This window comes from Periophthalmus magnuspinnatus, chromosome 1 (assembly GCF_009829125.3).
Source record: "Periophthalmus magnuspinnatus isolate fPerMag1 chromosome 1, fPerMag1.2.pri, whole genome shotgun sequence".
In the NCBI taxonomy this organism is placed as follows: Eukaryota; Metazoa; Chordata; class Actinopteri; order Gobiiformes; family Gobiidae; genus Periophthalmus; species Periophthalmus magnuspinnatus.
The window spans coordinates 18,128,929-18,144,904 of record NC_047126.1 but is presented as its reverse complement, the minus strand read 5'-3'; the positions used below and the strand labels follow the sequence as shown (position 1 = coordinate 18,144,904).

Sequence of the window (15,976 nt, the reverse complement as noted above, 5' to 3'; positions counted from 1 at the left end):
TGGTCTGTTGTTTCTCCACCACCACAATGTCTGGTTGGTTCCATCACCATTCTCCATTCTGTCAGTCTGTATCTGGAAGTCCCACAGAATCTTGGCTCGTTTCTGTACACTAATATATATATATTCTGCAAACTAATAATACCGACCTGACCTGGAAAAAATGATATATTTTCAAAACAAAGATGAAGGTTAGCTAAACAGAGGAGGTGCCAAATGTCAGAGCAGAAGCTGATGACGCGCGGGGTTAAAGGCTCATTCAGCCACAACAAAAGCCCAAACCAAACCGGCACGCTGCTGCTACAAAGAGAGCATGAGAAGCAGACATTTCCTGTTTAATAATTTGATTATTATTTTAAGAAGAGCAATGACACTTTCCACCAAGTGTGTATGAAAGAAAACCTCTTCGTGTCTCGACCTGACGCTGGCTTAAGGAGCAGCTCGACTGTGTTCGCAGGTGAAGCATGTTGTTGTTAGCATTAGCATTATCATTCTGTCAAATCAGCTGTCAACCTGCAGTGGCGTTAGCTTCATGCTAAAGCTAACATCATTCCTTATCATGATTTTAAGCATTGGGAATCGTGTCAACATAAAGAGTTTGGCAATATATAAAGGCGAACTTATGTGCTAACCTAACTTGTCCATTAATTACCCGTACTTAAACGTAGGATGTGTTAATTTCCCTGCTAGCTAAGGTAGCACGCTAACCCCGATATTTAAACTTTGGTAAACAATTCATGTCAAAGAAATTATTATGCTTAAAAGAACGAAACAGATAAATATTTTGTACGTGCTGTTATATCAAATGAGAATGAAATACTTGTAGATAGAGTCTGGTTGTTCTTTGAGGGAGGGCATGTCACCTGAGTTCAAAATAGTTCTGCATTATGTGGATGTATACTCCCTGTAATGTCACATGTGAGTCCTTTTGTACTTCCAATAATAGTTCTGGGTGTGGACTGCTGCAGAATTCTACAAAAGCTTGTCAATACCATAACAATGAGTCACTTTTTCTTTTAATGCAATTATCAGTACTGGTACACACAAAGCAATGGGCAAGAAAGAATGTGATACTGAATAATGTGTATAATTTATGGTGAAGCCTTTGTGTTTTGTATTATATTGTTTCAGAATGGCTGGAGTTTTTGACATTGACCTGGAGACTGAAGATGTCAGTGATACAGAGGTTTGCATACATTTATTAGCTTGTAAAATATGTTCTTATGTATATTCTTACTGATTTGATTTAGTAAAAACAATTTCCAGTATTTACATTTTACTCTTTAAGTATAATTTCATATTGAGATGACCTAATCTATTTCACACATAACTATGTAATATAGTAATGTGAATACTATTTCTCTCTCTATCTGGGTATTATAATTTAAACACTCAAACTATGAGAAAAACCAAAACAGACCTAAAAATATAATAAATATAAATATATAATAAACCAAATAAATAAATAAAAATTTAATAAACCAAATGTGTTCATGTGGTGCATTGGAAAATTGTAATGTAATGTTATTATTTTTATGTTTTGAACTTGAAGGATGATGTATGCGACTTCACTGTGCCTGAACCAGAAAAGTGAGTCTTATCTAACACAAAAAAATTCTAATATAAATTATAAACTATATTATAATTTCTACTCAAATTGTTGTTGTTTCTTCCCAGTGTCCAGACGGAGGAGGTGGAGCTGACCAGTGAGAGTGTGAACAGGGACAGTGAAAGAGTTGGGCCTGACTGCTTTGAGCTGCTCAGGGTGCTGGGAAAAGGGGCATATGGCAAGGTCTGTCCCTCAATAACAGCATTATTTTATTCCATTTCCCCATTTGGTGAACAAAACCGGATAACAACGCAATGTTATTGAGTCGAGACACCGATTAGCAAAACCTTTTTTTAGTCAGTTTGAAAACAACATGTCTAACTGTAACTCCAATCTGCAGCCAAAGATCTTTTATTATTTCATTTAATAAGCTTTCATCCATAGATATCCAAATTCTACTCCAATATTTGTGTATCTAATATGTGAACAAAAACACAAAATGAAGCAAGACATTTCTTCATACATTTTTCAGATTGCATGCCTGCTATTTTTACACAGAAAAATGTCTTGTTCTTTAAAGTTTTTCATCATATAATGTTTTCATACAATACAAATTCCATACACTCACTATACTAATTAATTCACACAACAGGTTTTTCAAGTGCGCAAAGTACAAGGTGCCCAGACTGGAAAAATATTTGCTATGAAGGTCCTGAAAAAGGTTTGTCAAACAGCCCAAATGATGTACAACTTAAAAATGAAATTATTGAATGTCTTATTCATTTTTGCTAAATTTCTACTGTTCTTTTCTAGGCAAAGATTGTATGCAATGCTAAAGACACAGCCCACACTCGAGCAGAGCGTGAGATTCTGGAGACTGTGAGACATCCTTTTATTGTGGATTTACTTTATGCTTTTCAGACCGGAGGAAAGCTCTACCTCATCCTGGAGTGTTTGAGTGGTAAGGCTAAAATGAAGACCGTCTGACTAGTGTGACAACAATGCATTGGGTTTACACAGGTCATTGGATATACACCCTGTTCGGGGGGATAAAGCTTGTTTTTCCAATTATTGCATACGTTTCATCAGAGAAAAAAATAAATAAAAAATGAACGCTTACAAATGCTAAACTTGATAATTTCACTATATTGAAATAACCCCTTTCACAATCTCTTTGCATATCATAGGCCTATAGAATGTTGTGATGTCATCTTAACACAGCAGTAAAAAACTGACTTTCAGCTTTAGTTTACAATATTTATACATTTATAGCAACAAGGAATAAAAGTATACCTTATCTACAAGTCAAAAAACATAATAGATTTTATAATTCCATAGTTTTCTTTGTGATGTTTTTCGTGTGGTATTTTGAAGCATTTGTTTTAAATAATCACATTTTTGTGCTAAATATTTGCTTGTCTCTTCTATGTGTTTAGGAGGTGAACTATTCATGCAGCTGGAGAAGGAGGGCATCTTCATGGAAGACACAGCTTGGTAAGAAAAGGGCTTCGTAAAGTCACACTGCTTTATTTTGACAGAGATGAATAAGAATTTGATTCTTTGCAGATAATGTAAACATTTATTCATGAATGCCACTGGTGTTTTTGTGTTGTGTTTATATAGTTTTTATCTTGGAGAAATCACTCTTGCTCTGGGTCACCTTCACTCCAATGGGATAATCTACCGCGACCTGAAACCTGAAAACATCATGCTTAACCACCAAGGTAAACATGACTATTGTTGTCAAAAAATTTATACTCAGTTAATAATCAATACTAGTAATTACTAATTAAATAATAAATTAGAATAAAGAGCCATTACTAAAACTAGTATTAGTATTGGAAACTTTTTGAGTGTTTGATACTAAAAAATGTACATAAATAGGACTAAGTTTGACTTTGAAATCGGCATCAAGTATCAAGCCTTCTCCTTAGTATCAAAATGTTGTTAAATTTTAGTATTGTGACATCACTAAGTACAACATGCACAAGTCGTCATCATAAAATCTATAATAATCCTTATGTATTATAAAAGATGACTGCTCTGACTTTGTCAGTATTCACGGACTCTCGGATGCCTATCAGGGCTGCCTTGTGTATTCACTCGTTGTTGTGGTGAAAACTTTTCAATGACTTATTAGATTAAATGTGAGAAGCCTGTATTCCCCCCTTTTTGTGTTGTGAGGCTGGTACAAAGCGGTTTCGCTAAAATATCTTTCCTCCAAACATAAAAGAAGCCCGTATATGTAAACAAGTGCTCTCTACTTCTGACACAGGGCTGCTCTCTGTGTGTGTGTCTGTGTGTGTCTGTGTGTGTCTGTGTGTGTCTGTGTGTGTCTGTGTGTGTCTGTGTGTGTCTGTGTGTGTCTGTGTGTGTCTGTCTGCTTCAGGGCTGCTCTCTGTGTGTGTGTGCAGTGGGTAGAGTCTGGGCTCATAATGAGCGCTCTGAGGGAGAAAACCTTGACAGAAAAGCAGCTGAATCAATGAATTTTAATTTTTGATTATTGGATTGACTTATTGGCGAAAAATGTTATTATCAGCCAATAATCATCAGTGACTGTTATTATTGTGCATCCCTGGAATAAATTAAGAAAAACGATGAAGCATAAGTATTACCCAGTATTGGGGGCTGGTGGCTTCTTTGCACATTACCTTCTGTGTATTTTTATAATCTTTATGCTGCTTTTGTGGCGTGGCTGGTTGCACTATGAAAAAGCCACATATCAATGGCTCCCTGTTTTCGCTCAGGGTCTTTCCCACACCCTCTGTGCACCTGGGGCACATGCTTGTTGTCTTCCACGCTCCACGACTCTGGATGGTGCTCGGTATAGGCTACACTATGCCTGTTAGCTGCAGTTAGTGTTTGCTCTGGTGGGACTGCCTGTGCTGTTTTCGAATTTTGTTTTGATGAAGTTAGTTTGGGGATGTTTTTTTAGGTTGTTAGTAATGTTGGCACCTGCTTCAACGGCCCTGTACGGGGTTGACCCAGGGCTGCATCCTGTTGTTCTGTTTAGCCGGCTGATTGGCTTTCTGTCGTTAATTTGTTTTTGGGCATGGGAGGGGATTTTTGGCAAAAAATTAAATAATTAAAATAAATCTATTTAAATTTTTGTAATCCGTTTCACTCCGGTGTCCTTTTTAATATGTTTGGTCCACCCGGGTCCACCCAGTGTGCAAGTAAACTATTTATCATGTACATTGAGGTCATGCATAAAAGCTTGGCATAGCATTTGGGGGGGAAAAAAACAACAACACATGATGTATGTGCAAATGTCACCATTTTGTTTATCTTTAAACTGCATGATTACATTCAATTGTTTTCTTGTGAAAGGGCACATAAAGCTGACGGACTTTGGCCTGTGTAAAGAGTCCATTCACGACGGCAGCGTCACTCACACGTTCTGTGGGACCATCGAGTACATGTGGGTCACAGTGCACAAAACATCACTACAGCACATCACTTACTACATACAAGCACACAGGCTTAGCTCTACCATATTTTGCTGCGTGCTACAATTGTTTTTCTTCATATTAAGTAATCATGATTTTTCCATCTAATTGTATTTTTCTCTATGACCAACTATAGAAATTTCAAATTGAAAGACATGTTTTAAACACAATACAGACTTATGATCATTGTCATTGAATTTAAAAATATCAAATTTCTTCCTCCAAACTTCTGAACTCTGCTTCACACCTTAAATAAAAAGATCAAAGCTGATTTTTTTTTTCTGATTTTTTAAATTAATGAATTAATTTGTATATTTCAGTTAAATGCACAACCTCAGAATTATGCAGTATTTAATCTTGTTAAATATATGTACCTAATTACATACTTCTTGGAAATATGACCTTTTATCTCTGATGTGATCGCATAATGTTTGTAAATATAAACTTATCCTTGCCTTACCTTTCCCTCAGGGCTCCAGAGATCTTGACCAGATTAGGCCACAATAGAGCTGTGGACTGGTGGAGCCTGGGTGCACTGATGTACGACATGATGACGGGATCGGTAAGATCAGACATGGTATACTTGTGCTTAGTAGAAACACTACTCTGTTTTGTAAATCTTACCAATTTCTAGAACGTGAAAGAAACCTATTGTCCATTTTGTTATTGTCATACTTTCAGTTGGATGGCCTATGATGGATTCACTGTTTTTAAAAGAAACCTCCAAACTTATGACCCACAGATGTTGAACCCATAGTAATCTTATGGCCTAAAGAGCCTTCAGCTGACAACAATTATGACTTTAGTGTTGAATAATGGCACCATTTTCTGAACCAAGCACCCAAATGAAAAAATCATTGCACTCTTGTTCATTTAAGTTGACAGGGAAGACTTGGAACATTCTGCTAGTTTATTTCATGCAGATAGGGCCAGTAATGACAGAGAAATTCACCATAAACCAGGTCAGCAAATCTACAATCTGACAGTTGAACAGCAAATTCCACCGCAGGATCCTGACCTGTCTCCAGCTCAGCTTAAAGGATAGGGATTATAAAATACTGTTTTGACGGTGAATTCATCTCAACATAATCAAATGATAGATATGACATAGTTTTTCCCAAATGTCAACCATGTTAAGACGTTTTAAATAAACCCTCTCTAATCTTTGTACAGCCTCCTTTCACGGCTGAAAACAGGAAGAAGACCATAGATAAGATTCTGAAGTGTAAGATCAACTTGCCCCCTTATTTGACCATCGACGCTCGGGACCTCCTCAAAAAGGTGCATCACACAACACAAGGGCTGAAGACTTTGGACACATATCTTATTACATCATAGTTGTCAAATTGTTTTGTGTTTGTTGATTTTCTTAAAGCAGAACTAAGTAACCTTTGGTGAAAGAGCCCCCCCTGCAGCTTCCTTATGAGAATACATTGTCAGTGGCTTTTTTCTTTTCTTTTTTTATTGAAATAAGGCAAATATTAAAGAAAGCCAGGGTTTCTTACGATAACTCTCTTTAGGTCATTTCCTCCATATTGCAAGACAGGTTTGCCTCCCAGAGACAGCAGATGGAGATGACACTTACGAAATACAGACTTTCACAGTTCACAGTGCACATTTTCATTTCCGCCTCCAAGACCATCAAAGGTGCACTATAACTTTTTCTGGTGGATAGTCTGCTACCTGCTTGTTTGCATGGAGATGTTATTGCCTTTCCTGGATTGTATAAACATATCTATCACCATGTTAAGTTTAATGCCATGCTGTGAAACATTCTAGACAAAGTGATAACAGGTGTCAGATTTTCCACCAGAAAAGGTAAATGGTGCACATTTCACATTTCAGAGATGACTTTAATATAAATTGATAGTCTAAAACATTTCAGAACATTTGTGGAGGTTTATTCTACTGAGCTAGTTTTGTGCACAATAAAACCTCATAGAGACTTTATAATGCCTAAAAAGTTGCACTGGTAGCTATTGGTTAAATTGCAACCATTCAAATTTAGTTTTAAGACTGAAGAATTATTTAACTCAACATCAAATTTAATCACAGTAATATTACAACAGAAAGTTGTGTTTACAAATGTATTAAATTTAATAATTCATGTTTGTGGAAATCTACAAGTTTCCATTCATCCAACATTTATAATTGTCTACCCAGAGTAAAACTTTTGCTGCGGTTTCATGTACTTGTCCTTATTTTGTCCCTCTTCGGAGGTAAAAATATCTTTTACAAAACTAAAAACCCCTCAGCAAAGCAGATTAGCTCCCTTCATTATTACATTTTAACGTCTCTCGTCTCAAGAATTATAAGTGTTTATCTAGTTTTATAAGAGGCATATTTCCACTTGTATTAAATTAGACTCTGTGCTTTGATTTTCAGCTTTTGAAGAAGAGTCCGGCCCAAAGGCTTGGCTCCAGTAAAGCAGACTGCGCAGATATTCAGGTAAATTACATTAGCTAAACTCAAATACATGCCTTATCTCTATTGTTCTTTAATATTAACAATTATTTGATAACCTCAAATTATTCACTGTACTCCTGTTTCACTTTTATAGCTTATATACTGTTATTTCTATTTGTATCCATTTAAACATGTTTTCTTGCATATAGTGACATGTATCAGATAATATAATGTAAATATTAATGCAATGTAATGAGAATTTGACAGTCCATTAAATAATATCATTATTAATTTGATCCTCACCCACCGTGTGGCCAAGAAGGGAGTGTCAATCTGTGCAAATGGCTTTATACTAAAGAACAATCATCTTAATATAAGGTTAGACTATTTACAAAGCTAGATATGAGCCATTGACAGAAAAAAAGTGAGGCTTGTAATCAGCTCTTTACATAGCAGTGTTTTCAAAAGCCAAATTTATGTTAGTGCTGTAAAACTTCCATATTCCTTCTTTGCTAAATCAGTTTAAATTTGAAAGATATTACAATATAAGATGTAACAGAATAACAGTTTTGAATAAAACAAAACAACAACTAAATACCTGCTATTGCACTTCTTCTATATTCTTATATATGCAGTTCCCTGTTTCACTTCATCGGTGAAAATAACTGAGGACACTGTAATTCTCCTGTCCTCCTGACCTCGTCCTTGGGACATGTCTGAAAGTCTTTGTAGTGGAGTGAGGCAGACACAGGGGGCAATGGCAAGACAGGGCTCTTGAAGATAAGAGAGAATTTTAATGAGAGCTTCCTCTGTGTTTAGAAACATCCTTTTTTCAGACACATCAACTGGGATGACCTGCTCAGCAAGAAAGTGGAGCCCCCCTACAAGCCACAACTGGTAAGACCAAGGAAAAACTATTTAAAGAGACTTCTATGGGCTATTAACTGCTAACACATGCCATATGTAGATAACCATGTTACTTTTTATTCTTTTGATAATGCTATATTCGTGAAAAACAATCTTTGCTCCTTGCGCTAAGTCACTCCCCCTTCAGAGCACTATCACATTATATATATATATATATATATATATATATATATATATATATATATATATATATATATATATATATATATATATATATATATATATATATATATATATATATATATATATATATATATATATATATATATATATATATATATATAATAAAAACGAATAAAACGAAACTATTGCACATTGCATTAGGTTTAGGTTAGGCAATAGGTTATTGTTTTGTATCATGCTTTTGTATATTTATGAAAAATGGCTGTGTGGGACCATGGGGGACTGAAGATTGTGGGCATTGGACAGGGAGGTAATTAAATTACTCAAACATGGATGGACGACGTATAAAACCTCTTCAGGCATGTATTTGATGGATGGGACTGACAACATTATAACATGGTAGAAAGATTTAAAAAGTTTATTTTACATAATACCCCCCTTTAATTAGATTTTTATGTATTAAATTAAGGATAGGGAATATCGCAAAAAATATGTATATAATGATTTTCTTGGGGCCAGATCACGATTTCGATTTTATCATGGGTTAAGTTTATCACCATATTGCCTAGCTCTGTAATACATATATTTATGTGGGTTTTAGCTTCCCATTTAAAGGCACCATTTTGGGTACCTTTCGGTATTTTCATCATGCATAAACCCTTACACTTGATCCTCAAAGAAGTAACTTGGACACAGTTTTTCACACATTATATGTAACAAAAAAAAAATGAACTCCTGCATATTTGTATGTTGTTAAAATCAAAGTATTTTGTTATAAAGCTGGGACCTCAATGTTCAAATGTAGTAAAGTGAAGGTTAAGGAAATTTGTCCTCTGCATTTGACCCATTCTTCATGGAATCTTCATTGAATCTAAGGTTAAATCTCGAGAGGGTGACCACAGTGCAGCACTCAGGGATCCATTGCCAGATTTTATTCCAGGATCTTGGTCAGGAGTTTGATTAGCTGGTAAAGGGCTTATATTATACTATTTTCTGGTCTATGTTATAATGTTTCCCCATGAAAAACATACCTGTTCTGTTTCATTCACACATGTTTAACACATAAACGCTGCATATTTAGGCTGAATTCTCTTAAACAGAAAACACTCTGTTCCACCTTGTGATGTCATGTGGCAATACAGGAAATGCTCCACTATGTTTTTAAACTCCATACATCTTCACTAGAATCATTTGGATAATTTCAGCTATGGAATCACTCATTGCTACTGAATAAAAGGTAAAAGGCAGCTACCACCACTTCATGACGTCACAAGGTGGAATAGAGCATTTTGAGCTTTGGGGATGTAGATAGACTAAAAATTAGGGATTACTCAAATGTGTGACTGAAACAAAACTCCAGGTATGTTTTTGAGAAGGTAACAACATTCTAATATGGCTTAAGCTCACAGGAATCAGCGTAATATGGGACATTTTAGGCAGTTAACTTCTCCAGACCGCACACCTTTTAATCTAATAAGTAACTGTGTGTATGTTGTTTTGCAGCACTCGGAGGAGGATGTGAGTCAGTTCGACACCAGGTTCACTCGACAGACTCCAGTGGACAGTCCAGACGACACCACTCTGAGCCACAGCGCTGAGCTCGCTTTCGCTGTCAGTATCAAATAACAGACTTTTTATAGTAAAAAAATATTGTGTTGCACCACTTGGTTCTGTAAGTAAATTTCCCTTTTTTTTTTTTTTTTTTCCATAGACATTCAGAAAAAAAATAAAAACTTGATAGGTCGCTCAGGGCTCATTAGCTCTGTGGTATCTGAAACTTTATGAAGCCTCAACCTATTAAAACATTTCATGGATCTTAAAGTTTTAAATGTGATTTTTTGGACTGAAAACAACTGTGCTATCAATATTAATCACCACATAGCTGATTAGCGACATCGTTTTTGGAAAAGTCTGACTGGTAAACTCCATAGCGTATACCAGAGTGTTATACTTGGGTCATAGTGCAAGTTGGTTTATTATATCTCTGAATTGTATGTTTTTGATACTTGCTCCTCAGGGCTTCACTTATGTGGCTCCGTCAGTGTTGGAGAGTCTGAAGGAAGGATTCTCATTTGAACCAAAAGCTCGAACGATGCGGCGTTGTAACAGCAGCCCACGCACACCCATAAGGTACGCCCCCCCCACACACACACACACCCCCACACCCCCACCCCCACCCACACCCCCACACACACCCCCCCACCCCCCCCCCACACACACACACACGCACACACACACATACACATTACATTTCCACTATACAGCATGGGCTTTATTGGGGTTTCACGTGGGATATGCTGATAAAAATCATGATCTCATCCCTGTGATGATCTGCTATTTTGGTTAAATCACCATATCCTGGCTCCCTGCATTTCTTTAATTGTTTAATACAGCGTTATGGTCAAAAACACTTTGCCCCTCCCACTCCTCCTATTGGTCAGCCTCTATTGCTCTGAGTGAGTGACAGGTGGATAAAACCAATCACAGTGAAAAGTGAACTCTCACAAATGGCAGATGGCTTTAGTTATCCCTTAAATACTATATAAAAATGATTCAAAAATCGTGATAAAATAAAAAATGGCGATATGTCAAAAGATTCATATCACACATTTCTTGGAGCAAAGTCCAACCCCTAGTTTCACATTTTTAAATCTCATTTTTGTTAAATCAAGAAATCATCAGTAGTTGTCATCATAATTGTACCTCATTTCAACTTCTGAATATTTGGCTATAGAAACATGTCTTTCCCAGTATTTATTTAAATGGCTGTAGAAGAATATTACTTACTAAATAGCTCAGTGCTTAAGAATGATGAGACACTGAAGCCTTACTCTTTGATATTCACTTTAATAAAATCTTCGCATGATGTTAAACTAAAGTCTTGCTTGTATTTCATCTTTCCTCTAGTCCTCAGTTTTCCACAGGTGGTCCATTCAAATCAAACATGTACGGAGAAGCGGACCTGTTCTCTCCTGTCTCTCCTCCTGCTTGTCCCGCCCCCACACCACTGGAGAACGGACGCGTCAGTCAACCAATCAGAGCCCCTGCCCGCAACAAGAAGCAGAAAGGGCACCGCAGATGAGCGCCAGGTGCTAGGACATGGGTTTAAATATATTTACACTTTTGGGGCACTTGGAGACATAAGATGGCTCACTTTAGTGCCAAATTTAGGCAAAAACATAGGAACATTCAAACTAACTCCCAATATTAAAGTGCCCATATTACGCCATTTTCTGAGCTATATAATGTAGCCATATAATGTTTCCTCATCAAAAACATATCCGGAGTTGTGTTCTGTTTCTTTCACTCATGTTTAACACATAAACCCTGGATATTCAGCCTTAATTCCTCTCCAAAACAGAAAAAACTTCACCTTGAGATGTCATGTGGTAATACTGGAAGTGTTCACTGTGTTTTTAAACTTCATACACTTTCACTAGAATCATTTGAATAATTTCAGCTGTGGAATTGCCAATCTCTAAAGAACAAAAGGCAAAAGGTAGCTGTTGACTAAAAAAAACCCAAAAAACCCTACTGTTTCATGACATCACAAGGCGGAACTGAGCATTTTGAGCTTTGGAGATGTAGACAGACTAATCAAACATGTGTGAATGAAACAAAACTCTGGCTATGTTTTTGATGAGGTAACAACATTCTAACATGGTCAATTTTTCATAAGATGATCTTTAAGCACAAGTAATAATGTGATAATATAAATACTTACAATGCATTACTAATACAGGTAGCACAGTAAAATTGTTGATTTTTATTGTGCTACCAATTCAGAGAAGTCAATATATTTTTATTCTAATTTCCTTTTTTAAATTTTTTTTTTTTAGAACATAAGACAAGACATTCAGTCAAACATTATTAACAATCCTTCGTAATGCAAATCTCAGGTATATCAGTTTAAAATAATTAAGTAATTACACAGTATAAAGTTTCCTTGTTGCTACACATTGGTGCGTTTTTCTAAAATCTTGTGCTATAAGACTTTCTAAACATAACAAGATTAATAACCATTTTGTACATTGATATCTGATTACAAAATGTGAATGTGTGGGTTTGTTTTGGGCTGATCTATAGTCTCTAATTTAGTGAATTGAGTTTTTGTTTTTTTTGTGTAACATCATAAGGGAATCATTCAGAAGTGCTCCACAAATTATAGTGTCTGAATGTCAAAGTATTTTTCTGATCAATGCAAGAAACCATTTTACTTTCATTCAATACATTTTGCATATTTTAGTGCATTGTTATCATCTCAACAGAAATAATTTAGTGTCCTGTTAATATATATAACAGTGGCACTGATTCACAACTCCTAATGATCCTATTACACAATCATAAGGTTATACGTAACAGAAATTATTTTTGCTCAAATCTATTTTTAAGAAGCATCGTCTGTCTCATTCCAAGTTAAATATCAGCAAATGAAGTAAGAAAAAAGTTGAGTGAACAAAAATGTTTGAAACAGAGTAATGTATAACTCAAAAACATATTAATGAAATGTAAAATACTCAAAACAAGGTTGAATCAGGTTAACTAATGTTGTTATCCAATTATTTTTTTTGCTGTGTATAAATTGTATAAATTGCTACAGTAAAGCTATGTTCTGAATAGTTTATGATGACAGTAACTGAGCCCACTTCACTGTGTGCCTCTGGGATTCTGTTCTGATGCCAAAGCTCCTTTAAACTTAATGACAAAATCAATGTCCTTTCGTGGAAATGCCTGTTTATTTCATCAGAGAGTTTATCAGGGCTACAGAAACGATTAGCTTTTATTTCAGAATGGTAATGTGATTAAGATAAGTAGTTTTAAGTGAGACCATAAATATTACTAGGATTGTAAAGCTCTTTTTGGCTCTCACAGGCTGCCGTAGTGTGACGATGGCGGGTTGTATTATTTTTCATTTGTTGTTGTGTGTTGAGTGATCATTTTCATTACGTTTGAATGATATCGAATGTGCTCCTTTGGTCAAAATGAGAATACAGTTTAAAGATGCGATATGTAACTTTTCTGGTGGAGGATTCGCCACATGCTTTTCTCCATGGGGATGCTATTACTTGGCCTGAAATATTCCACAGTATGACATTAATCAGTCATTGCATTTTTTTTTTAAAATTGCTCTAAAACACCTGTTCGCCTCTCCACAGATCTAACTTGATGGCATCACATGCTTGTCCCCATAGAGATAGTTGTGGTTTTGCCTGAAATGTTTCACAGTATGGCATTAAATGTAAGATATCCATGGAGGCAAACAGGTGGCGGACCTTCATAAGAAAGGTTAATGTGCACATCTAAATGGGGAAAAAAAAATCCACATTGAAATGAATTATGGTTGGGTATTTTTTGAGACAAATAAATAATAGGAATAATGTAACAGGAGGTGTTTGTATAATTTTATTTTTCATTTGAATTTGTGTATTTATTTTAACCATTATGTAAACCACTTTGCAACTTTGTCTTAACTCATTTTGAGACACTGGGCTTTTTCCATTTATTGTCACTGGCTCAAATCACTATCTGTTTTGGAAATTTTGATGCAGAAATTTAAACACTTTATCAGTTTGTTCATTTAATTTATATACGCAAATATATAGTTTTATTATTTTATTTAATTAATGGTACGCTTTACTTTCCATTTTGTGTTTTTTTTTTTTTTTTTTTTTTTTTTTTTTTTTGTGTCATATTGTTTTATGCCTTCAAATAAAAATCTATATGACAAATGTCTACTTTTATGTTATGTATTTATTATCCTTGGACACATGGAATCCATTTATTCATTCATTAGTCAGGTTTCTATTGTCTGCTCAGTTACATAACGTTCTGCCATTGTTTTATTGTCTTGAGGGAAATATTGTTCCGTGCTCTGCTGGTGGCTCCTCCGTCTGTGCAAAACGCTCACACTAAAAGTCCAACTTCTGATACAAAACAGACCTATCACTCTTTTCTAGTAAAATCAGCTTTCAATTGTGCACTTCAGAAAATGATTTAATGACTCTAGAAACAAATAAAATGTGCACTGTTGAACCACTCTGCTCATATCTATGTAAATGAAAATATGTTGCTTTGTTTAGAATATTCCACAATATGGCATTTAATCAACCAATCAATCAATCGAACAAACTTTATTTAAAAGTATTTTTCATAAATTGCATATAACCGAAAGTGCTTTACATAGAGAATTTAAATGATTCCCACACACCCATTTAACATCTTTGTCTCCTTGCCGACGAGTCAGTGACATCACAAGGCCAAGTTATGGGTCAGGTCTGTGGAGAGGAGTCCCTGCTTTTAAAAAAAATAATAAAACACCTGTCATTTATTAAACATAATATACACTTAATGCCATAATATGGACTATTAAAGGCACCCAACCCCCACCAAACACCACACCATAGGAATCTTAAGAATTATAGTGATGGAGATTTAAACCATTTGGGTCTGGATCATCATCTGGTTTTGATGCAAAATCTGGCAAATGTTTAAAATCTCAATACTTTGAGATTAAAATAATGACATGAATGTTGATATACAATATTCAACAGGTTCATACTTTGAAATAGTTTCAAATTACTTGTTGTGCAAGTTTGTCACTGTTAATAATACATTTTACTTCTCATGAGCCCGAAAATGAAGTGTTCAAAATAATGTGTAATACTGACCTTCTTTCAGTAGGGGGCATTGCACAGTCACAACAGTCCCTAAACAAAAGTGAAATTTGCTACAGTCTTTGCCAATTGTATTGGAACATTTTTCGGATCAGAACTGAGATTTTCAAAACCATTTGTTCAACCTTCAAATCTTTCAGTTACTTTTGTAAATCATTAGGCCAGTTTCTTGTTTGTTTTTCCAAAGAGCAAATATGTTGTTGCAGTGTTTCAAACGATTTTGTACAATTGTTTGCAGTCTGATTTTATGGGAGTGTTCAAAATTCATTATAGGCTGCTTAAGCTGCTCCTGACAGTTTGATGGAGAGAGAATTATATTAAACTTATATGAGAATTATACAAAATACATCACAGATGAGTCATTTATACTGATCAGATAAGAGTGGAAAGTGTCAAATGATATTGTAAACATTTACAAATCATGTCCTGAAACATATTTCACACATGAGCCTCATATTTCGTCCATACATAATCTGAAAACTCAGTGAATCATTTTGATAGTGAAATCATCATAGACGCTGCTCAGAGGTCTGTGCATTCTGAGGGATGTTCTGATGTGTTCACTGAGAGCTATTTTGGATTTTGATGTTTGTATGAATTGTTTTGAGGAATGTGTTTAAAGCTTCGAAAAATTCTATTTTGATCTGGAAATTGCACCAAAGCATTAGAAAAACTGTAAAACCCTATCTGCCAGTGCTCCAGTACATTTAACTCTCCCTTTCTCCAGAGCGACACATACAAAGTGAATAGAAAATGGATTAGATTTAAAATAGTCTTTCCCATGAAAAAATGTTTTGCTTTTTGGTTTTAAAAATAGTTGTGGCATGCTTTCACTTAATCACTTTAGGGAA

At 35.3% G+C, this 15,976-nt stretch overlaps 1 protein-coding gene across 1 annotated transcript; it reads left to right on the top strand.

Moving 5' to 3' along the window:
- Positions 1-258: 258 nt before the first annotated feature.
- Positions 259-14,177, top strand: LOC117376304 (ribosomal protein S6 kinase beta-2-like). The gene is made up of 16 exons (XM_033972742.2): positions 259-454; positions 1,129-1,183; positions 1,550-1,587; positions 1,675-1,789; positions 2,199-2,267; positions 2,360-2,507; positions 2,983-3,040; positions 3,170-3,270; positions 4,877-4,967; positions 5,467-5,557; positions 6,169-6,276; positions 7,381-7,443; positions 8,221-8,298; positions 9,955-10,062; positions 10,469-10,581; positions 11,359-14,177. Exons 2-16 carry the CDS (start codon positions 1,130-1,132, stop codon positions 11,531-11,533), a joined length of 1,410 nt encoding a protein of 469 aa, XP_033828633.1. The 5' UTR covers positions 259-454; position 1,129; the 3' UTR covers positions 11,534-14,177.
- The last annotated feature ends 1,799 nt before the right edge of the window (positions 14,178-15,976 follow it).

What these genes read in the sequence shown, in the direction of transcription:
- LOC117376304 (XM_033972742.2), top strand. Translation starts at nt 1,130, where the DNA reads ATGGCTGGAGTTTTTGACATTGACCTGGAGACTGAAGATGTCAGTGAT. An exon ending in CTATGAAGGTCCTGAAAAAG is followed by an intron (nt 2,268 to 2,359) that starts GTTTGTCAAACA and finishes GTTCTTTTCTAG; the next exon opens with GCAAAGATTGTATGCAATGC. An exon ending in CAGACTGCGCAGATATTCAG is followed by an intron (nt 7,444 to 8,220) that starts GTAAATTACATT and finishes CTCTGTGTTTAG; the next exon opens with AAACATCCTTTTTTCAGACA.